Below are 24,512 nucleotides of genomic sequence, written 5' to 3'. Positions count from 1 at the left end.
AGTTTGCTCGAAGTGCAAGCTGATAACTGTGGCAAGGACTATTGGTCATCTGGGACCTTAGTTAATTGTGGGACTAACAGTGTATCTCCTTAACCAATGAGATTTAAGGGTCAAGAAGGAATGGCGGAGAAAGAGGGTGAATTAGAGTTAAAAAAGCAAAAGTAATAAAGAGAGGGAAAGAAAGATTGGTTTGAGAGAAAGAAAGAGACACAAAGGAAAAGTAATAATTTAACATTTTAAATCTCCAACAACAATTGATTACATGCAGGAATGATATTGAACACTTCTCATTCTGGGCCAGAAAGGTTGATTGGCATTGTATTAATTATCATGTTGTGAAAAAGGTTATTAATTACCGTGGCAAACAAGAGAAGTTAAAGATAGTATTTGATCAAAGAAAAAGGCTTATAATGTTGCCAAAAAGAACAGTTAGCCTGAGGATTGGGAGCATTTTAGAATTCAGCAAAGGAGGACCAAGAAATTGACAGAGAAAATAGAAGGAAAAGATTCGCAAGAGTAAATGTGGGTCCCCTACTCCCCTACAGGTTGAGACAGGAGAAATTATAATGGGGAAGGAGGAAATGGCAGAGAAATTCAACAAATATTGTGCGTCAGTCTTCATGGAAGAAGACATGAAAAACTTCCCGGAAATAGTATTGTACCAAGGGTCTCGCGAGAATGAGGAACTGTAAGAAATTGGTATTAGTAACAAAATAGTACTGGAGAAATTAATGGGACTGAAAGCTCATAAATCCCCTGGACCTGATGGTCTACATCCTACGGTTTTCAAAGAGTGGCTATCGAGATAGCGGATGCATTGATTGTCATCTTCCAAAATTCCATAGATTCTAGAATGATTCCCGCAGATTGGAAGATAGCTAATTTAACCCGGCTATTTAAGAAAGGAGGGAGAGAGAAAACGGGGGACTACAGACCAGTTCGCCTATCAGTAGTAGGGAAAATGCTAGAATCTATTAAGGATGTGATAACAGTGAACTTGAAAAATAATAGGATTGGGCAGAGTCAACATGGATTTCTGATAGGAAAATCATGTTTGACAAATCTGTGGGGTTTTTTTTGAGATTGTAACTAGCAGAATAGATAAGGGGGAACCAGTGGATATGGTCGATTTGGATTTTCTGAAGGAATTCAATAAGATGCCACACAAGAGGTTATTGAACAAAATTAGGGCTCATGGGATTGGGAATAAATTTACTAGCATAGATTGAGGATTGGTTAACGGACATTAAAAAAAAGAGTTGGAATAAACGTGTCATTTTCAGGTTTCAGGTACCGCAAGGATTGGTGCTTGACCCAGCTACTCAATCTATATCAATGATTTGGATGAGGGGACCAATGTAATATATCCAGGTTTGCTGCTGATACAAAGCTAGGTGGGAATGCAAGTTGTGAGAAGGATGCGAAGAGACTTCAAGGGGATATAAACAGGGTGAGTGGGTAAGAACATGGTAAATGGAATATAATGTGAAGAAATGTGAAGTTATCCACTTTGGTAGGAAAAATAGAAAAGCAGAGTATTTTTTTTTAAAATGGAGAGAGAGATTGGGAAATCTTGGTGTTCAAAGGGACTTGGGTGTCCTTGTACACGAATCACTGAAAGATAACATGCAAGAACATTAAGCAATTAGTAAAGCAAATGGTATGTTGGCCTTTATTAGAAGAGGATTTGAGTATAAAAGTAAAGACATCTTACTGCAATTATATCAGGGCCTGGTGAGACCATACCTGGAGCACTGTGTGCAGTTTTGGTCTCCTTACCCAAGGAAGGATTATACTTGCCATAGAGGGAGTGCAACAAAGTTTCACCAGACTGATTCCTGGGATGGGAGGATTTTCCTATGGGAGGAGAGATTGAGTAGACTAGGTCTATATTTACTCGAGAGTTCAGAAGAATGAGAGGTGATCTCAATGAAGTATACAAAATTCTTACAGGGCTCGATAGGGAGGAGGTTTCCTCTGAGAATTCTAGAACAAGGGGTCACAGTCTCAGAATAAGGGGTTGGCCATTTTGGACTGAGATGAGGAGAAACGTCTTTACTCAGTGGGTGGTGAATATTTGGAATTCTCTACCGCAGAGGGACGTGGAGACTCAGTCTTTGAGTATATTCAAGACAAGAGATCAATAGATTTTTGGATATTAAGGGAATCAAGTGATATGGGGATAGTGCAGGAAAGTGGAGTTAAGGTCGAAGATCAGCCATGATTTCATTGAATGGCCTACTTCTGCTCCTAATTCTTATATACCAGACTTAGCTTTCTGTGGTAAGTTTAGTAAGCAATTAACGCACAAATCCATCAATTTCTTAAAAATGGGGACTTGCCATTTGTATGAATCGCCTAACAAGTTCTTGAATTTTTTTTAACTCATAGTGAATCTCTTAATCCCTCGAACTTGCAGGCTAGTTGATTTATGCATTTGTACCGGCGTACGTCGTTAACACGCCCTTATTTTTTTGCAACAAGATCTGACCCATTGATTCAATCTGCAATATTGTGCCCACGCCCTGCCTTTACTTTCCCGATTCTTCATGTGCAAGTCTTGCCAGTAAGCATAGGAAAGCTATTCAACTGTGGGGTCATCTAATGCTCATACCAACACTTCCAGTTGGGAGCAAGTAACATCTGGCCAATTTCACTGCAAGGATGCAGAGACTAATTGCCACACCTCCACAACTGTCCCAGCTGGGATTGGTTAATTCAGCAGAGTCCAAGAATTGAAACCTTCACCTTCCTGGTTTGTATGGCTCGACCCCACATTGGGCAATGTATTTACCCACTGAGCGGCCAAGGAAGTAAAGCTTTTGTTCAAGCAAGGCACCTGATTTAAGTATGTTAGTTTAATGCAGTACTTTGCAATGTGGTTAATAAACAAGGTTCTCTGAACACAAGCACCCAAGATTATATCCCAGCTCACTTGCACCAAATTTTTAACCATTAAAAGATCACTCACACTTCAGAATGAGTGATTGTCTTATTCAAATCTTCAACTTTTTCAGATGCTCCTTTATAGCTATAAAGATAAAGAGAATTTATTCAGTAGATCATAAAATGATTTCAAAAGCAGAAAAAAGGAAATACTGCAGATACATTATAAACTAATAAGGCAGTACTGTTGCCGACTGGCACTAACGTTTCAAATATTTGGACTTGACAAGGTCCCAGTTGACTAATTTCATCATGAATGTTCACCTCTTTATTTAAGGTAATTGAAGCATCCACACACGGGCCAAGTTGCTCCTGTTTTTTTGGAGCAACTGGTTTAGAATGGAGTATCTGAGAAATTTGAATTCTCGGCATTTAGTTTGCTCCAGTTCTCGTCAGTTAGAACAGTTTCACTTTGGAACAGAATTTTATTTTTCCAAAAGGCGGCGTGTCCGGCCACTTGCGCCTATTTTCAAAGTTTAGTCAGTGAAAACTTACTCCAAACTAACTTGGAATGGAGTAAGTGAAGATTTTTGTACGTTCGAAAAAACCTTGTCTACACTTTAGAAAATCAGGCGTAGGGAATTGGCGGGGGGGGGGGGGGGGGGGGGGGGGTGGTGTTTAAAGGGAAGTTTACCAACATTAAACACTTCAGTTTTACAAATAAAGAGCCATCATTAATAATAAATGATAAATACATCAATAAATCAATCAAAAAAAAATAAAAAATAAAAAAAACATCAAATAAAAAACACATTTTCTACTAACCAACTGCAGCACCGGGCATCCTCCAACGGCATGCTGGGACAGCCCCCCCAGTGTGTCTCTATCTCTCTGTCTGTGTGTATGTCTCTCACTCTCTGTCAGTGTTTCTGACAGCGAGGGGGGGGGGGGAAGGAAGGAAGGGAGGGAGAGGAGGGAGGGAGGGAGGGAGGGAGAAAGAGAGAAGGAGGCTGAACGGCCGGGCCCAAGACTTCGGGCTGGATTTACAGGTAGGTGGCGTCGGGTCTTGGCGGGGGGGGGAGGCAAGAGTCGCGGAGGTCTGGGATGGGTGTGGGGGGGGGGGGGGGGGGGGTGTTGAGCGGGGGTCGGTCGGGTGGGAGGAGCCTTATCCACGCAGCCCCAGTGAGGCCATTCGGCGCATGTGCAGAGGTCCCGGCACTGTTTTCAGCACAGGGACCTGGCTCGTGCTGTGCCGAGCCGAGCTGCAAAGGACCTGCAGGGAGCCGGAGAAGAGGCAAGTTTTTTTTCAGCGCACTTTGTGGCGCGAAAAACGGGTGTCCAGGTCCGGGATGCGCCGTTTTAGGCGCGGCCCGAAACTTGGGCCCACTTTTACTATTCCTCTACTTCAGAATTTGTATTAAACGGTACCAGACAAGATTCACAATATTTGAAAGGTAATGGGCCAAAAATTGCAGCCTCTCCGGGTGCATGCACCCGAAGAGGCCTCACAAATGCTGGTTCTTGGTAAGTCATGCGCATGCAGCGAGAACTGGTTTTTGCGATCTGTCAAAATTTCTTTTGACAGAGAGCACACATCCGCGCAGGGAGGACATTCGCAGGCAGTGATTTGGGCTATTTGCCCAACGAACGTCCTTCAAACTGTTACACCTGGTAAAAGCAGGCGTATAGCCTACTTTTACCAGCACAAGTTTTAAAACATAATTAAGTGTTATTACTTATTTTTATATTTAAAAACCTCATCTGTGAAGGTAAGTTTGATACTTACAAAATTTTTTTTTTTTAAATTTCAACAAAAAATTCTCAAAACATTTAATGCCATTTCTATTATTTTTTTTTAATGTGTATTTTATTTGATTTTAGGAGTGTTCTCATTGATAGTAAGAATACTTCATAGGTGAGTGGTGGTCCAGGCCCATGTGATTCCAGGATACACATACGATCCTGGAAGACATGTTCCTGTACGCTGTACTGTGAAACTTGGGCTCGGAGCACAATCTTATGTTCCTCCAGATATTTTCGTTTAAAAAAAATTTGGTTGGAGGCGTTCGCCTGCAGGAAGCCTTCGACTGCAATTTCCCCCCCCAATATTTCCACAGAAACATTAGACACATGTACATTTTTAATAGGATTCTTAAACTACTTAGCGTATATATCAAAAAAATTCCTAACATCAAATACATTTTGGCCAACAATTCTTGGTAAAAAGTCTCCAGAAACTCAATGAAAACTTTTTGCCCAGGTGCTATGTTACTGTTGTTTAAATGGGTGGCTTCCAACAATCAATGTTTAATGAGTTCACCATGTATTTTGGGATACCACAGTTTAAAATTTAGAATATGAGGCTAGAAAGAGACTTTAAAGCTTTCCACAAGAAGCTTCCTGCACAATGCAACAAGTATTTGTTGAAAAACATCAGGTCTGTTGGATCCGGCAGAATAAAACACTCGTTCGGCCACAGCTAGAGTACTGCATGCAGTTCTGGTCACCACATTACAGGAAAGAGGTAATCACACTCGAGAGAATACAGAGGAGATTTACAAGGATGTTGCCTGGATTGGATAATTTTAAGCGAGGAAACATTGGATAGGCTGGGTTTGTTTTCTTTGGAACAGACAAGGCTGAGGGGAGACCTTATTGAGGTGTATAAAATTATGAGGGGCCTAGATGGAGTGGATATGAAGGACCTATTTCCCTGTGCAGAGGGATCAACTACCAGGGGCACAGATTTAAAGTAATTGGTAGAAGGTTTAGAGGGGATTTAAGGAGAAATTTCTTCACCCAGAGGGAGGTGGGGGTCTGGAACACTCTGCCTGAAAGGGTGGTATCGGCAGAAACCCTCAGCACATTTTAAAAAGTACTTGGCTGTACGCTTGGAAGTGCCGTAACCTGAAGGGCTACGTACCAAAAGCTGGAAAGTGGAATTAGGCTGGATAGCTCTTGGTCGGCTGGTGTGGACACGATGGGCCGACAAACTGGATTTTCTTGGGCCAGTGAGAAGTCACCCCGACCCTTGCCATTTCCATTGAAGTCACTCCAGCAAACTGCCTGGAATTACTGTCATATGAGCAGCAAAGTGTGTGTGTGCTGGGGCGGGGAGAAAGAAGAAACAAAGGGGGAAAAAAAACTTCGGTGGGGGGTCTCCAGATTGGCAAGAAAATCACATTTTACAAAAGACGATGACAGCTTTGAACACAAGGATTTGTTTTTTCCTTCAATGTTAAGTAAAAAAAATATCTAAGCATCCCATTCATCAAACTGCATCATTTGCACATTTACAGCTGAATTGTATCTCAGACTTACTCAGGCCTCTGACCAGCATTCCTGCATGCCATATCAACTCAGCTCACTTTATACATCCTTTCTTTGATGTCATTTTTGAACCTTTACACCCATGTTATCCCTGGTTTAGTCTAGTAATAACTGCTGCTTTCTTATCTCTATCTCTGAACTATAGTTACTCACCAAACATAGCTAAATGTTACCCAGCTGTTTTTAAAATCACAGCTCAACTCAGGTATTGTTCTTATTTTGCCTTTCTCACCTTAATTCTCCTTGTTTAGGCTCTAGAATACAAATTCTTCCATTACAAACAGTGACTGCACTTGAAAACTATTTCAATGGCAGTAAAGCACCTGAGGGATCGGAGCAGTGTCCTCGCGGAAAGGGTAAACCATCATAGGCAATCCCTCGAAACGAGGATGACTTGCTTCCATGCCAAAAAAGGATAAGTTCACAGGTGTTCCAATGAAGGACCTAAAATTCCAGGTCCTGAACTGCATCCTAAAGGGTGGAAGATGCCAGTACGTGGATTTTTTAAAATAAAACGTGTGGTAGCCGTTGCGCACCAGCCACCACACGGGCTTGACAGTTCGATCTTGGTCCAGTGGCAAGGATTACCCAAGGTGACCTGCTCTGCTGCACAGACCAAGTGCGCACACATATCGCAGTGTGGGTTGGCCAGTGCTGCCCCGGCACCGAACTCTCGCCTCTCCTGGGCCTCGGTCACATCCCTCCAAAGGGTAAATAGGGAGGCAGCCAAGGCTTTAAACTAGTAGGGGGAGGGGGGGGGGGGGGCGGAAGCAAGAAACGTAACCAGCCTAAATATAAACAAAACAGGGAGAGAGAGAGAGAGAATCGGAAAGAATTAAGTAAGGGAGGACATTGATGGCAAAGGAATAAATAATACTACAGAACAAGACTCTTAAAAAGTTGGTTTAACAAAGTGAGGGGAAATCCTATTAAAAATGATTTAATCTGTCCACACAGCAATGCACACAGTATCCATAATAAAAAACAGAGGAACTGGAGGCAATCATGCGCGGTGAGGAACCAGACATAGTAGGGATTACTGAGACATGACTACAGAAAAATCAAGAATGGGAATTAAACATTGCAGGGTATAACATCTTTAGAAAGGATAGGAGGGGGAAAAAGGGGAGCTGGAGTAGCTGTATTTATTAGGGATAACATAATGGCAGGAGAAAAAAGTAGCACAGCTATCAGCAAGACAAAAATAGAATCCATATGGATAGAGATAAAAGATAATAAAGAATCAATCACACTAATAGGTGTAGTCTACAGACCATCTAATAGTGGAAGGGAGGTATAGGAAGAAATATGCAGACAAATTAAGGAAATGAGTAAAAAATATAGAATAATCATGGGGGATTTCAACTACCCAGATCTTCATTGAACAGAAGAGTTAGGTAAAGGGGATAAGGGAATGGAGTTTCTACAATGTGTTCAGGACTCCTTTCTAACCCAATAAGTAAAAAGTCCAACAAGGGAGGCTTCACTTTTAGATCTAGTAACGGGGCATGAACCAGAGAAGATAAGAGTAAAAGTGAAGGAACATCTAGGCAATAGTGACCATAATATAATACACTTTAAGATAATGGAAAAGGACACAACTATGATGAAAACCAGGGTAATAGATTAGAGGGGCTGTGAAAATAAAATGGGCAACAATATTGGCAAACAACATTGTAGAACAGCAATGGGAAATCTTTAAAACAGTGTTCAATCGAGTGCAGGAACAATATATTCCACTAAAAGGAAAGAAAAAACTAAACACTAATGCAACTCCATGAATGAATAAAGCCATAAGCGAACAATTGACGACATGGAAAGCTGCATACATCAAGTTCATAGACCGCAAGGGAGTGCATGATAAGAGAGAATATGAAGAGATTAAAAAGAGAAGTCAATAGAACAGGTGGACATGACATTTGATGATCAGATTAGTAACGAAATAAGTGCATTTAAAATAAAGAGAGGACATATTAAATAAACTAATCAAACTCAGGATAAAACCTTGGTCTGGCTGGATTACATCCATGCATTTTAAAAGAATCTAAGGAAGAGATAGCAGAAGCATTACTACATATATTTAATAATTCATTAGAAAAAGGTGTAGTGTCTGAGGACAAGCGGATGGCTAACGCAATACCTATATTTAAGAGGGATAGAACATATCCAAGGAATTATAGACCAGTCAGCTTATCATTGGTAGGAAAAATAATGGAATCCCTACTAAAAGGAGAAAATAGTAAAACATCTAGAAACCAAAAATATAATAATGAACAGTCAGCATGGATTTCAAAATGTTAGTTTTGCTTGTCCAACCTCACTGAATTTTTTGAAGAGGTAACAGAGAGAGTATTGACAATGGTAATGTAGTCGAGGTAATTTATCTAAATTTTCAAAAGGCCTTCGAAAAAGGTACCCCAAAACATACTGATGAACAAGGTCAGAGAAGAGTGTGTCAGGGGACAAGGATCAGAATGGATAATGAGCTGGCTTCAAGACAGAAAGAGGAGAGTCGGGGTAAAAGGTAACTGTTCACAGTGGCAGAAGGTGGGTCGTGGTGTCCCACAAGGATCAGTGCTGAGACCACTGTTGTTCACAATTTATATTAAGACTTAGATCTTTGAATCAAAAACACAATTTCTAAATTTGTGGATTATAATTAATTTTGGGGGGGGGGGGGGGGTGGCGTGGGAAAGTCAATACTGAGGAGGACTGCAACAAATTACAGGAGGACATGAATAAACTTGCAGAATGGGCATATAAATGGCAAATGAAGTTCAACACAGATAAATGAGAGATATTATATTTTGCTAGGAAGAATAAGGAAGTCACATTACTTGGAGGGTGCGAGTCTAGATGGGTTAGAGAAACAAAGGGATCTCAGAGTACAAATACACAAATCACAAAGTTGCGATACAGGTCATCAAGGCCATAAAAAAAGCAAACCAAGCACTTTTTTCGTTTTAGTTCATCTAGGTTTATTTCTAGTAGAGAATTGAAAAGTAGGGAAGATATGCTAAAACTGTATCGAGCCTTGGTTAAACTTCACTTATACTACGCACAGTTCTGGTCACTATATTATAAAAAGGAGAGAGAGGCACTGGAGAGGGCGCAGAGAAGATCTACATGAATAAGATCAAAAATGCAAGGGTATACATATCAGCAAAGGATGAGCAGCCTGGGTTTCTTTTCTCTTGAAAAAAGGCTGAGGGGTGACCTAATCGAGGTCTTGAAAATTATGAAAGGTTTTGATCGTGGATACAGAGAGAATGTTTCCACCTGTGGGGAAGAGCATTACTAGAGGTCATCAATACAAGATAGTCATCAAGAAATCCAAGAGGGAATTCAGGAGAAACTTCTTTACCCAAAGAGTGATGAGCATGTGGAACTCGCTACCATGGGGTGGTTGAAGCAAATAGTAAAGATACACTTAAGGGGAGGCTAGATAAGCACATGAGGGAGAAAGGAATAGAGGGTTATGCTGATAGATTTAGATGAGGAAAGACAGGAGGAGGCCCAGAGTGGAGCATAAACACCGGCATGGACTGGTTGGGCCAGATGGCCTATTTCTGTGCCTTATCCTATGAGGTTGTAAAAGGCGCTACATAAATGCAAGTCTTTCTTTAAAATCGAGCTTCTAATTTTGTTCTGGACCCAGATCAGTTTTATTTACACTATATCTTACTGTAACTGGCCAACATTTTCCCCTCAAATTACCACCTAAACAGATTATCTAGTCATGTGTCTCATTGCTGTTTGTGCTCCCTTGCGGTGCAAAAATTGGCTTCTACATTTACCTGCAGAACAGCAACTACACTTCAAAAATATTTCAGTGGCTGTAAAGCACTTGAGAATTTCCGAGGTCATGCAAGGAGTCATATAAATGCAAGTTCTTTCCTTTCTGTAATTAATTTCCTCCCACAGAATTAACTGAGTCATGCTTTTGGCAGAACAGTCATTATTGCAGGTTACTCCCTGAATAGTATGATTGCCATTTCATAAGAGCTGGGCTTACAGTGAGAGCAAACTGGAGACTTACTTCGCACATTTAATTGCCGAGCCAGGAACTGACAAATTACATCGACTTCAAAATAGGTTCAGTATTTTTATTAGATCTTGACGTGACAAGGAGCTCCTGATCCCAAACCCAGAACATTTCTTGCATGCAAACTGAACATAATTACTGAAGAAATAAATATGACTACTGTAATTTTGGTGCAGGGACCTTTTCCAGGAGATAGATGGAGAGTCAAGAAAAAAAGTGGGAGAGAAAGAAAGAATAACCAAGTAGGCTCTCCCTCCTTTCCTTTAGGCCAATTTCCTTTTTTTGCAACCGTATTAAATGGGATTTGCCAAAACTAGAGAATTTTATTTTTGAGGAGCTAACTTATTAATCCTAATATTTTCCCTTGCCATAGGCAGTGCAACAACTGCCTTTGATTTTGGCAAGTTTTGGACTTTTTCCACGAGTCATTTTTCTTTAAAAAAAACAAATTGCAGTTTTCAAATTCTTATACACATTACATTTTGTACAAAACTAGATCTCCAACTAGCCCTGGGCTGGTCAGAACATACTGTCAATTTACCTAATTGGGAGACAAAAGACTTTTGTCTGCCTCCTACACTGTTCCAATGAAGTTCAACTTTAGCTTGAGGAAAAGCACCTCATCTTTCTACATAGGGAATTTACAGCCTTGCAGACTCAAAATTGAGTTCAACGATTTCAGATCATAACCTCTGCCCCATCTTTTTCCAGATGGCAGCTATGACTAATGATGATATTCCCATTTACACCTCTAGACCCATCTTTTGTTTCGTTACTTGTCCCATTATTGTCTCGTTTCACCTTGCACCATTTTGCCACTGAACCTCTCCTGCCTTCCACCCCATCAAAGACCTTGTATTCTTTTCTCCCCTTCCCCACCTCTGTACATGTTTAAAAGCGATTACATCTCTAACTTTTCCAGTTCAGACAAAAGGCCATCGATCTGAAACGTTAACTCCGTTTCGCTCTCCACAGGTGCTGCCTGACCTGCTGAGTATTTGTAGCATTTTCTGTTGTAACGAAAGTGATAAATAGGACAATATATGCCTCTTGGGCCGAGAATAGACAGATGCAGACAGACATTGGCAAAAGCCCAATAGCAGTTTGTTCATCCTCTTAGCTGGAGATACGGCACACTGCAGGGAAAAATCTAGTTCCTTTTTCATATTTTCTCACATCTCCTGAAGGCACGGAGTCTTGCAAAGGTGAAGTCAAATACTCGCAGTCCTCATGTCACTACCCAAGCAGCCGACCTTCATCTGCGAATATCAGCAGGCTATTGTGTTTGGGGGGAGGGGAGGTGGGGAATTGAGAAGCCAGGAAAGAAGGATGGACATGCACCTTTCACATCCTCAGAACATTCCCAACTGCATCATTTTTTGAAGTTTAGTCACTTATTTTTGTAGGCAAACACAGCAGCCAATTTGCACTCAGGAAGATCCCACAAACAACAATGAGATGAATTACCAGTTTTGATGTTGCTAATTGAACCAGGAAGAACTCCCCGTTCTTTGATGCCATTTTATACCCATCTTAAACAGTTGGGGCCTATAATTTTATATAAAATATAGCACCTCCAACAATTAAACTGCACAAAAAAAAAAGTAGCTGTTGTTATTAATGATCAATGTCATAGGTTTTAGATTGAAACCTGAGTGAAGCAAGCCTCTTGAAAATGTACACTTACTAATACTTTTGTTATGTGCAACTTGTCAGCCTGAACAAGCCCAAACGAACACTAACAACTTCAGTTGCTCAAGCTAGATTATATTGGCGGCACATAATTGTGTGCTATAGCCTCCTCAAAAACATGAAACACTGTTTTCAGTATTGTGATGTCCCAACATTTACAGATGTTGTGACATCAATAGTCACAGGATCCTAGGGCGGTGTGTTAGGTTGAGATGTTGAATCACATTCACCATAGTATTACTTCACTTCTGCACTCCTCCCAGGGAGGGTATCTAAATATGGCAGCCCCATACTGCGATTTTAAAAACGTGTTTACACCATAAGCAAAAATAGTACATGAAATTTCCAGTGCAATAAAGGTTTCATATTAAAGCTATAAAAGGATCACAGGTACACCCCTACAATCTCACTGGATATTGGTGCAAGGCGATAACCAAGTAAATTACACTATCCACTGTACATTAAAAATGAAGTGCAGTTGCAATAAATTTTCATACGGTTTTCTTAAAAATGATGGCATGATAAACTACAGTTGTCACATTTTAACTCCTAACTCACCACCAAGATGGTTGAAATGTTGTGATCTTACATTAAATAATACCCATTGAATTTGCCTGTCACCTAGGTTCAATCGCAATAGATAAGGTAACTGTATATGACTTGGTCAATTTTTCATAAATCCAGTTATTAGTCACATACTTATGTCCATCTTTTTGATGTGCCAAATACAAGACATGACTAAGTATTGTTGCATATGTACTTCGAATTTTGTTCTGAAAAAATAATGGCTGCTAATTTGGAGGAAACTTGTATTCTGGGAGGAGCCTGCACCGAAGCACTTGCAGGATCTATGGATACAGTGATGTTAAATATATGACAAGCATAAAGAGGTATGATGGGCGATATGGTCCACTTTTATGCTGTGCTTTCCAATATTCTATTATTGAATTGAAAATTTCAGCAAGATTCCATTGTTTTCATTTCCTCCAACTAGGTAGGTAGTTCATCATAAGCAGTATTAATAATGTCCAAGTCCATCAAGCTGGATGGTGGCTTATTTTGAATGTTTTGCGACATCTTCTGCTATTGAATGAAACTGCACTTGCTGGCACTTTCACTGATTCACCATGCTATTACACAGGAACACCACAGGTTTAAACGTAGAAGTGACTCGCCAATAATTTCAAGTTTACATTAATGGAACATGCAAATAAGGCCATTGTGCTCACAACATAAAACTGCATAGTAACAGACAGAAAGTGGAAATAGTTACACCAGAGAGGCGAACCCAACGGAATCATAGCGACATCACAAAGATTAAAACAAATAACTTGCACTTGATACTTTTTTTAAAAAAGCAAAAAAATTGATTCATATTTCAGTAATACCAAACAAAACATTTTTGGAGTGAGTGGGGAGGAACAAAACAACTTATCCAAACATAGAACACAAATAAAGCAAAGAATGTCTGATTCATACTAATGAACCGATTCTGTATGCATAACGTACTTCAATTTCATTGGAGACTCAGTAAACCTGTTGGGAATGCAGCAAATTTTCTGGTATTTTTCCAGGGCAGGTGTTATTACTCTAATTGCAAGTCGAGTAAGCTTGATCACAAGAACCACTCACACTATTCTATGTAAACTAGTTCTTGTTGCATTAAATTAAGTCTGTCACAATTTTTGGGAACATTCCATCATTTCATTGTACCAGATATATAAAAACACAAGTGTGCACGAAACACAGCTGGCATTTGCTATAAAGTTTAAAGAAAGAGGGCATACAAAACATTTGTAAATCAAGATGAATGGAGGAAAGCAACAAGTACAAGTTAAGCAGGTTGTTACTCAGGTTCCAAGCAGCAAGCAAACATTCTGAACTATAAAAATGACATAGTCCGCAATTCAAACTTGCTAACCAAGCATTGTCCAAACTAATGTCTCATTTATAGTGGCTCCTGAAACAAGTGATTCTGAATTAGTACCAGTTCTAAGCAAACAGGTTTCCACAATTTCATATCCATGTTGTTTAAATTATTCATAAAATTATACCACACGTTGCAATGGATCATAAATGGAAGTGACACCATCAGATTGCATTACTCACTTGCCTAATTCTGCCTACTGTTAACAACATAACCAAAAATGTCATTTATGCAGAACGACATCCAAGGTATACAACCTTTTTGAAAAGGTTTTTATTCACAATTCCAAACCTTATTTATGATCCCTTTCCAGTGTATTTATTTAAATTACATTCAACTTTTCTTGCGCATCCTAGTTGGGCTTAACAATTTTGGGCTGATTGTGTGGAATGTAAATCAGTCTACCTAAACTAGCAAGTTGCTATCCAATGTCACAAAATAAGTTGGTTGTAAACTACCTGGGAGGGGAGGAATGATGCAATCTGCTTCTCTTCATTTCACAAAGAGTCATTTGCAAGTCCTTTGCAAACTGAAAATGAAAATTGCTCAGACATTCAAATGTAATTAGAAAAAGGACACGAGCTTTTGATAAACTAAAATTGCCAGCCCAATGTTATCATTTCCTGCAAAGCAAGCATTGTTACAATAAAGCTCATGTTATTTGCAAATGTAAAACAGTTCAAAAGGAAAATAGGTGTTATGTTGGTGCAGTTTCTTGAATAACCGCTTTGATAGAACAGACTTTTGGCCATAGGATCCAAAGTTTTTGTCTGAAGCTATATGCTGAATTATCATGCCATTTGACCTATTCCACTATAACTTGAAAACTAACCATGCAGTGTCGAAGCACATCATAGTAACGCCTTAAAAAGGGGGAGACATTTCAAGAATTTTGAGAATGCTGCTTGTATCAAATAGCTCAAGAAAAAAGATAGTTTGTATGTGAACACTTCTGCGAGGGGGAGGGAGGGAACGAGAGAGAGAGAGAGAGAGAGAGAGAGAGAGAGAGAGAGAGAGAGAGAGAGAGAGAGAGAGAGATCTCATTCATCCTTCGAAAGATTATTTTCTTTGAAATTAATATATTTTATCTGTACAACAGCACTATTATTTTTTAAAAGGGGGAAAATTAATTTTTATGCAGAAACTTAGCTGATAATTTTTAAGATTACTCATATCCTCAACCATCTGAGGACTGTGCAACATTCCTGCATCACATCCACCTACAAAGCTGAATAATCTTTACTGTTTTGTGTTTTCTAGCATTTAGCTTTAAGTGTTATACAAAATAATTCAGTAAAGTAGGAGATACGAACTGCATGACTCAGAAATGAAGACATTCTTGTAATTTTTCACTACATCTATTCGGAGAAATAAGAAAAAAAAATAAATCAGACCCGAAACAGTTTGCAGTCCATTCACTGGTCTGAAAGAAATTGCAAATAAATGTGTGCATTTAGCATGTCAAAGTGAATCTACACAATACACTAACCCTGTTAATTATCCTCTTAAATTAGGTACCATGGGTGATTGGCTGTGTTAAGTGTTCCAACTGAGCAAAGTGCAGCACTTCACTTATTTGTTGTACTCTGAAATCAGAAATTCACTAATGCAAGGTTTTTTTTGGGGGGGGGAGAAAAGAGGAGGGCAGGAACCCACCAGTTTGAAAGCAATCTCCTGTACATGTACATGTATCCTGGACAACAACTGTTCAGTCATACTGATTACCTATTTTTAAAAAATGAACCATGTTAACGATAGAAAAGTTCTAGTTTTGTGCTCCAAGTACTTACGCATTGGATGCTTGCACATCTTGCCAGCTCTTGCTAAGATTTTGCTTGAGTTCATTGAAAGGAGTCAACCCCAACTTTCTTTTGATCTCAGAAGCATGTTTTTCTTTGGCAAACAGCACCTGCCGAAGTGTTGCTATTTCGTCTTCAACCTATAAAAAAACCCCATAAAATTCTAACTCACAAATAAGCAATTACTTCATCAGCACATACATTGTTGTAACTATTGATTGAGCAGGTTTTCTACTGTACAGAGGCAGCAAAATCAATTTATTGAATAAACTTCAAACACTTGACCGAAACATTCTGTAAATACCTGATAAAATACTCATTAACAATCTCTCAGCTATGCTGTCGACGCAACATATCATCCCACGACCTAGAAAGGGGAGCAGCACTTTGAACAATTCCCTGTAATGAAGGATATTGGCAGAGGTGGTTTTGGAAATCACTCCCGATGTCACAAAACGAACACTTTATTGTAGATGTGCGAATTTCTGGCAAAATGTTGTTAACATTATGAATTACTACAAAGAAATGAATTTCAGATTCACTTTAGAATTATACAATACTAGCTATGTAAATTGTTCTACAGCAAGGATATTCGGCCAGCAGAGGCTCTTCCTGAAATAAGCTGCTTTCGGAGGAGGACTTTCACTGTTAATACCAATCACAACCGTCATCTAATCCCGTGATGAAAATATAAACAGCACTTTCAATGCACTACTAATTAACAATATACTTCAATGGGCACTTTCCCTGACAAACCCCACACAAAACATGTATCCTCGCTAATGCCCACAGCAAATTCCAATTCACTCCCCCTCTTAAAAAGGCTGGAGATAAAGCAATTTTGAAGCAGCCCATTGAGATGTTTGCATTACTGAGAGGAGAAAAAGGCTACTCTTACACACCTCCTCATAATCAAACTAAAAGTCAGACAGGTCTCAGAGCAGTACAGTTCCCCGCAGTCATTTTATGAATAACCCAGGGGACCAAAACGGAAGGGAAAGAAAATATAAGTGCTGCCGCAGGTCCATCCTGTTACTAGCCAAGGGAACAATTTCTTAGTCTATGTTCCTTCCTGTCTCCACCCCCAAGACAGTGATTCATGTTGGAATAAAGTTCAAAAGGCATTTGCAGACATGCATTCTCCCATCCAACTGACCATATCCATGCATGAATCTGGACTGTTAGTGGCAGAAGACTCGATGATGGAGGATCCATTACAGGCAAGCCAGATTCTGGTCTCACCTGATGTGTGCATGCACACCCATTTCAGTAGGGATCAATGGGTAGCAATCAGGACTGGAAACCTGGATTGATTGTTTCTTCTCCATAGCCTTAGGCGTGCTCAGGATAATTGGAGTACTACTGCCACGCTAGCCGACTAATGCAGAACAGATCAGGGATAAAACCGGAGATTTCCCTCATCTAAATAGCACATTAGAGTATAACTCCAACAGAGGCTTGTGGAGCAGAAAAACGATTACTTCAAGGTAAACCATCATGAAAGGACAAGAAGATACAAGAACAAACTGAATAGAGTAATTCAGGATTATAAGAACATAACATAAGAAATAGGAACAGGAGTAGGCCACATGGCCCCCTCGAGCCTGCTCCGCCATTCAATATGACGGTTGATCTGATCATGGACTCAGCTCCACTTCCCCACCCATTCCCCATAACCCCTTATCGTCTATTTCTGTCTTAAATTTATTCAATGTCCCAGCTTCCACAGCTCTCTGAGGCAGCGAATTCCACAGATTTACAACCCTCAGAGAAGAAAATCCTCCTCATCTCTGTTTTAAATGGGTGGCCCCTTATTCCAAGATCATGCCCTCTAGTTCTAATTCCCCCATCAGTGAAAACATTCTCTCTGTATCCACCTTGTCAAGTTTCTATAAGATCAACAGAATTGACATCAGGAAGCAATTAATCACCCAGTTATCAGAACCAGAAGTCCTGTTCCAGATACAGTAGTGGAGGTAAAAACTCTGGAGTCACTCAAGAAGTAGTCAAGTGCTGTGATGGGCAAGACAGGATCATAGGTTTCTATGGAAAAATAAACTAGATAGGCTAAACTTATCTGTACTGACCGAAAAGTTGAAAATGTATTACAGCCACTGATCTTGTACTATTGTCAAATAGATAATCTTGGAAAAGAAAGCGAATGATAATTCCTGAAATCATGAATGTTTTTCACAAGAAATGACTCAAAAGTTGCCAATCTGTGGGCTCTTTAGTGTAACATTTTCCAAATCCTTGGTGACAGCAAGTATGACATGGCACACACAAGAACATAAGAAATAGGAGCAGGACGAGGCCATTTGGCCCCTCGCCAATCATCCAAAATTTAAGTGAGGAACTCACGTACACAATTAGGAGACAATACAAAAAAAAAAAAAATCAGAATATAGCATATTGAAGAACATCTCATTGCAATACACTTGTGTAATCTATTAAATGTGCCTGAACTGGCACAAAGTGCATTTTTAACCTTTTACAAAGTTCCCTTACTTGCTACCAAGCCAGGCCTCTGAGGTGGCTGGTCAAGCCAGCCAGAGATAAGTCACTCTCCAATTTTCATTCCCTGTGTGTATGACATAGTTGTCCCAGATGGGTGGAGACAAACAAGCCTCATCAATTGGGATGCTTTCCACCCACACCTCTCAAACATATCTGCCTGAACAAAAAATTCAGCCCCAGATTTGCAAACAATTTTGTCATTAAAGTTCAAAATATTTCTGGCTATATTTAAATTAAAGGTTCCAAGGAAAGCAATACCTAAAATATTCTGCATTACTCAACAATGATCCAATAATGTGCAGAAGCTATACTAAGCTGGAAATGTGTTATTTTCCTCTTAATCCTTATTTGCAGATTACTTCTCTAATTTCCAAGTGTATGAAACAGACAGGATCAGATTTGCTGCCCACGTAAAACCGACATTGAACCTCGAAAGAGTTTCTGTGCTGACTGTACAACTTCAGAACTGCCAACCAGAACATTGTAAATTAATACAATACTGTACTGAATTCAACTGTGGAATGTCAAACAACATACTTTTTTTCTTTTGCAGATGCCAATCTGTAGAGATGGGACAGAAAAAAAAGCTAGAAATGTACACTATTCTATGCTAATCAGCAATGTAACTGCAGGCAACAGATTCTCTACATTTTACAAACAGACTCAACAGCAACTGTAAGAGAGGTTAGAAATGGATGAAAATGCCACAGATCTGTCACAGAATAATTGTAAAAAAAATATCCAAATGCAGTCATTTTGACTTCAACTGTAGACAGATCATGAAGATAATGGGGCTAGTAATAGTGCACTACTGACCGCCTAAAGTGAGTAAGGTCCAATCGGTGTGCCACACCTAACTTAAATATAATGGACTAATTAAATGGCAAGCTCACAAATGCAAAGTATGCATCTTGCACAACTCAAGTCAACAGCAAGAATTACTCAGTTCTGTGATAAACATTCTTGCTATAATAATTGATCAATTAATTTAAAAAAATCAAATCCCACAAGAGCAGTCAACATATTTGTTCATTCAATAAAAAGGTATTGAACAAAATATCGCATTCAAGGATTATTCCACTGACTTGCATTTCAAATAAATATCTTGACAAGCTTTCTGTGGTGTTCAACATATTAATTCAGTTGCCATCAGCTAAAATAGTAACATTCATTGACTACCATTAATGATGAAAAACAAAAATAAGTCAGAAGTCACGAAGTGAATATCCTGTATAGTGTTTCATCTTTACTTTCAGTAACATTTAAATCTGGTCAAATGAAAAAAAACTACATTTTCCTTGAACCCTTATAGGTCCTAGTCTTAAATAAATCACACAGGCAAAAAAAAAGGTAAAAAAAAATTAGCCTGTGGCATGGCAGCTGCACTTGTACGCCAGTATAATTTTCCGGATATTGCAAAAGTTCTTCCAACTATACCTTGGCAAGTTCACTCTTGAGCTCCTCCGTTTCAGCTTCAGAAAGTACACCAACTCCATCGCCACTTGCAGGCGTGTCCACAGGCACGTCAGTCATGTTTCCAGGCAGACCTTTGTTAGGAGAGTTAAGGTTGATATCTGTCACAGGTAATCAAACAAACACACGAGTAAACAACTAGCAACGGGACTCAAGCTGCAAGAGTGAACCCACGCACAACTGCTGCAACCAACTGGATAGCAACTCGCTTTCAACAGGACAGTGAACCAGGTATCAAAATGCTTGTCCATAGGTTGTCCTCTTCAAGGACATAAAAACACAGCTGGCTCACAGGTACAAAATGATCACCTGGAAGGGGGGGGGGAAAAGGCAGCATCATAATCCTACTGAATAGGGATTTTAAAATACTTAAAACATCTGCTAAAAACTGGAATGTCACAAAAGAAAAACAAGTCCAATTATAGATTGACTAAGTTTCAGTATGGTAGATACTTATAAAGTAACTAAAAGGGGCAAGATTATGAAAGCTGCTTCTCCATTAATGATCTTAGGCAGTCCTTCGGAGTCAAGGATGACTTGCTTCCACACTAAAAATGAATTCTCAGGTGACTGATGAGGCCAATGCTGGACCTACAATCTCTATCACAGGTGGGGCAGATAACCAAATGAGTTTGAACATGTTTTTCTGATTTTCCTTGATAACACAAGATACACAAATGAAGTAGAACTTCCAACAGCGTACCACATACAAAGAATATCTACCTAAATAAAATGAAACATAACAGCACTCTCACCATTTCCTTAAACTATTTTATGTATTCCAAGGGTTGACACCCACTATTTGTAATCTTCCACAATTGCCCACAGATTTTACTACAAAAGTTAAGCATCACACTTCATAGTGGAGCTTTAATTTCAGCTCCCAAAATGGCTAAAGAGTGTAAAGGCACTACCCTGTACAACACTAAGCTATACATCGACCAAAGTCCTAAGTTTGAACAGCAGACTGTATGGAGTTAGCTAATCTCAGGAAGGGCGGCAGTTGGGCGACTACAGCTTGCCTCAACAATCCCGAGCTGGGGAGAGTAAAGCCAGTCAGGAGGTGCCCACTCCCTATTTCTATCCAGTGACCCATGCTGGAAACACATGTTTGGATGTCAGATGAAAAAGGGATTGGGCTCAGCTTTGATTCTCTCAATGATCAAATAGTTTGCTGATGCTCACTGGCAAGCCTTATATTTAAATAATGGCAAGGTATTTGAAGGGCAGCTGGTGCTTCTGGAGCTGTACATCCCAGCAGGATTCAGTGCTTTCAGGTGAGTAATGAAAAAATTGGGTAAAAAACTAAACAAAATACTAAAGCTTTTTTTTTAAAAAAACAGTTATATAGTTTCCATTCATGGATTTAAATTTAAAAAAACAGCTTGTCGACTACAGGGAAACCAAACCACGCTTCCAATTGAGGATTTCCTTTTCACAGTTGTAAATATTATTCAGCGTTGTCACAGCTTTTCTGTAAAATAAGCAAGTTTAGCTGTTTGAATGTTACAATTGCTGCAGTACAAAACTGTGACAACATAATAGTGCTGTTGTAATAACCTTGATGTAAACTTTTTACGAACACAATCACATTCAGCTGTCATCAAGGGGTTTTGACAATAAATTGGTCAGACAGAGCTGTTCTTGTTATTTTCACTCCTGTCCAAGGCCTGAAGAAGTAAAGTTCCAGGAACAGTTTCAGGTTTAAGAATCTCACTCTACCAGCCAATCATCAGGTCAAATAATAAATTGTGGAAAATGCCAATAGCTTGTTCTTACACGACATCTACACTTGCATGCCCCCAGCAGTAGTTGCTTAATTGCGATTGGAAGCAACCATTAACCAGAGGCCCAAATGCAATGCCCTAAATATCCTCGATGAGAACAGCTACCAACTTGGCAAAAAATCTGGGAACTTCCTAGCACATCCTTCTCAGTTGAACCCCACACCACATAACATTTACTTACAACTACCAGGATAGCTATGCTGTTCAGCAAGCCTCAGATTTCAATAAAGCATCATTACCCTCTCAGAGTGCTACCACAGCAAGCCCATACATGCTCTGGCTTGTGAACAATACAAAGACTATTTCATGTGCCTGTATGTTTGCATCAAGATGGAAATAAACTGATGCAAAGAATCTGCTCTGCATTCTTTTGTACTGACCGCTCTTTTACATTAATGGACTCGCGTAAATTCAAACAGAATTCTCAAAATGCATTACATACAAGATATTGTAAATCACATGTGGACCAAAAGTTATTTACTTTTGTGCTATGATTATTTTCCCCTAACTAGACAGTGTTTGCTGTAGACAAATCCTTGTGGTAATGAGAGAATGCCACACTTATCTGAGGCCCAAACACAACACCAAAAGTACTCCATAAAGAAGACACAATGAGGATTTGTTTAGAAGAGCAAATTCCTTACTTGAAACCTTAACTGCAGAATTTTAAAATCCAAGGCAATAGCACCTCTGTACCTTGGTTTATTTCCTACTCAAGTCTTCAAATCCAATTTTGTAAGTAAAACAAGCATTCATTTTAGATTTTTGTTTCCACTGATGAGACTGGCTGGCAAATTATATTAACCTCACATGTGTAAATATTCCAATCCCATGTGCTTGACAAGCAGGCCAACTGACAGGAACCACTTCTTCGCATCTATTTTACTCAAAATGTCACTGTCTGTGTAAAAAAGGGTTTTCAACTGTTTTCCTGTCCTGTCATATCACACACAACTGATATCACTGCATTGCTGTTTGTAAGCAATGCACCTTGCACGAAACAGTGCCCTGAAAAAGCAAAAGTAAAGTGGCAGTATTTTAACTTTTTTTTAAAAAAAGTGTAGCTTTATAAGAATGTACAGTTTTTACATCTTGCTGCGTATATATGCCTTTCAACTCTCAATTTTACATATTAGACAGATTACAAAACATTTTTTGTACGGGAACAGAATGAGGAGAGATGAGTTCAAACACAATCAAAACTAGAACTGGGCAGCAAAATAAACCAAGTCTTCCTGCAAACCCATGCATTTTATTTTCCATTCCCTCTCCACAAAACTTCAATAACCAGTGACTAAAAAATTCGATGGTTAAATTATTAGTTGCTGCTGCCAGCGTAAACTAAAACATTACAGCACAAGGAAGGTGGCTTGTTGTGCTGACTTTAGCCTTGGCCTAACCCTCTTCCTGTGCTTCAGGCCTGAATCGCGGTAATTTCCGGCTGGGGCAGCGGCCAAGCCCAGAGCGCCCCCGAAAATAAAAAATGGTCCCAAAGTGCGAGGCGCTTCGGCACGGCAGCTCGGGAACCAACGGCATGTCCGAGCAGCGAGAGGAGAGACGGCGCCTGTACCTTGATTCGGGGCATCCATGGCGAGCTCCACAAACTGTTAAATCACAACTGAGGCGCAAATAAACCAGCCCAGCGCCGTCAGCCCACGTCAGCCGTCTCCACGTCAGCAGGAAGAGCACGTGATTCCTGTTGAGCGAAGTAAACAGCTTCTTTCTGACCTCAACACCTCGGGAATTAGAGAGGGGCCTCGACACCACATCAAAGTCAGAGAGGAAAAACATTTTTCTCCACCCCATCCCTCGTCCCGGAACAAAACAGTTCCCTATTTTTGAAATCTATAAAGTAATACAAAATGCTGGGAATACACAATAGGCTAAGTCAGCCTCTACGGTAGAAAAAGTAGACTTCTCAAAGTGGAGGAGGAGCATCCGGGAAGGCACCAAACACTTCGAGTCTCTTCGCCGGGAGCACGTGGAAGCCAAATGCAAACAGCGGAAGGAGAGAACAACAAATCAAGCACCCCCATCCACCCATCCCTCCAACCACCGTCTGTCCCACCTGTGACAGAGACTGTAGATCCCGCATTGGTCTCATCGGTCACCTTAGAACTCATTTTAGCGTGGAAGCAAGTCATCCTCGACTCCGGGGGACTGTCTAAGAAGACAAAAAGACTAGTTAAAGCTCAGAGTGTAGAAGAACTGTGATATATGCAGACTATAGATATACTCTCTGTGTAGTCACTCATTGGCTGTAAAGTGCTTTGAGACATCCAGTGGTCATGAAAGGTGCTATATAAATGCAAATCTTTCTTTCTAAATGGCCAACCACTTATTCTGACACTGTGATCCCTCGTTATAGATTCCCCAGCCAGGGGAAACATCCTCCCAGCACCTACCTTGTCAAACCCTGTAAGAATTGTATATGTTTCAATGAGATCACGTCTTATTCTTCTAAATTCTAGGGAATTTCTCCTCATAGGATAATCCCCCCGCCCCCCCCAACATCCCACTCCTTTGCTGCACTCCCTCTAAGGCAAGTATATCCTTCCTTCGGTAGGATAAAAAAGGAGGGAGAGAGAAAACAGGGAATTATAGACCGGTCAGCCTGACATCGGAAGTGGGTAAGATGATGGAATCAATTATTAAGGATGTCATAGCAGCGCATTTGGAAAGAGGTGACATGATAGGTCCAAGTCAGCATGGATTTGTGAAAGGGAAATCATGCTAGACAAATCTTCTGGAATTTTTTGAGGATGTTTCCAGTAGAGTGGACAAGGGAAAACCAGTTGATGTGGTATATTTGGACTTTCAGAAGGCTTTCGACAAGGTCCCACACAAGAGATTAATGTGCAAAGTTAAAGCACATGGGATTGGGGGTAGTGTGCTGACATGGATTGAGAACTGGTTGTCAGACAGGAAGCAAAGAGTAGGAGTAAATGGGTACTTTTCATAATGGCAGGCAGTGACTAATGGGGTACTGCAAGGTTCTGTGCTGGGGCCCCAGCTGTTTACACTGTACATTAATGATTTAGACGAGGGGATTAAAT

The 24,512-nt window shown here is 40.0% G+C and overlaps 1 protein-coding gene across 6 annotated transcripts in view; it reads right to left on the bottom strand.

Moving 5' to 3' along the window:
• Positions 1–23,122, bottom strand: part of LOC139277557 (tumor protein D54-like) — an 85,983-nt gene extending 62,861 nt beyond the window's left edge. The window contains exons 1-5 of one of the 6 annotated variants that reach the window (XM_070896158.1): positions 23,027–23,042; positions 22,267–22,464; positions 19,634–19,743; positions 15,671–15,819; positions 2,972–3,031 (exon numbers count right to left, since the gene is read on the bottom strand). In XM_070896158.1, the coding sequence (XP_070752259.1) occupies positions 2,972–3,031; positions 15,671–15,819; positions 19,634–19,743; positions 22,267–22,333 (386 nt within the window). In that variant the 5' untranslated portion in view covers positions 22,334–22,464; positions 23,027–23,042. Of the gene's footprint in view, positions 1–2,971; positions 3,032–15,670; positions 15,820–19,633; positions 19,771–22,266; positions 22,465–23,026 lie in introns of those variants that run through there. The other 5 variants (XM_070896159.1, XM_070896161.1, XM_070896164.1 and 2 more) reach the window with 5 other exon arrangements.
• Between the last annotated feature and the right edge of the window lie 1,390 nt (positions 23,123–24,512).

The sequence above is a fragment of the Pristiophorus japonicus genome, chromosome 12 (assembly GCF_044704955.1).
Source record: "Pristiophorus japonicus isolate sPriJap1 chromosome 12, sPriJap1.hap1, whole genome shotgun sequence".
Lineage (NCBI taxonomy): Eukaryota > Metazoa > Chordata > Chondrichthyes > Pristiophoridae > Pristiophorus > Pristiophorus japonicus.
Note: the sequence above shows the minus strand (reverse complement) of the source record. Positions and strands in the feature narration are given on the sequence as shown.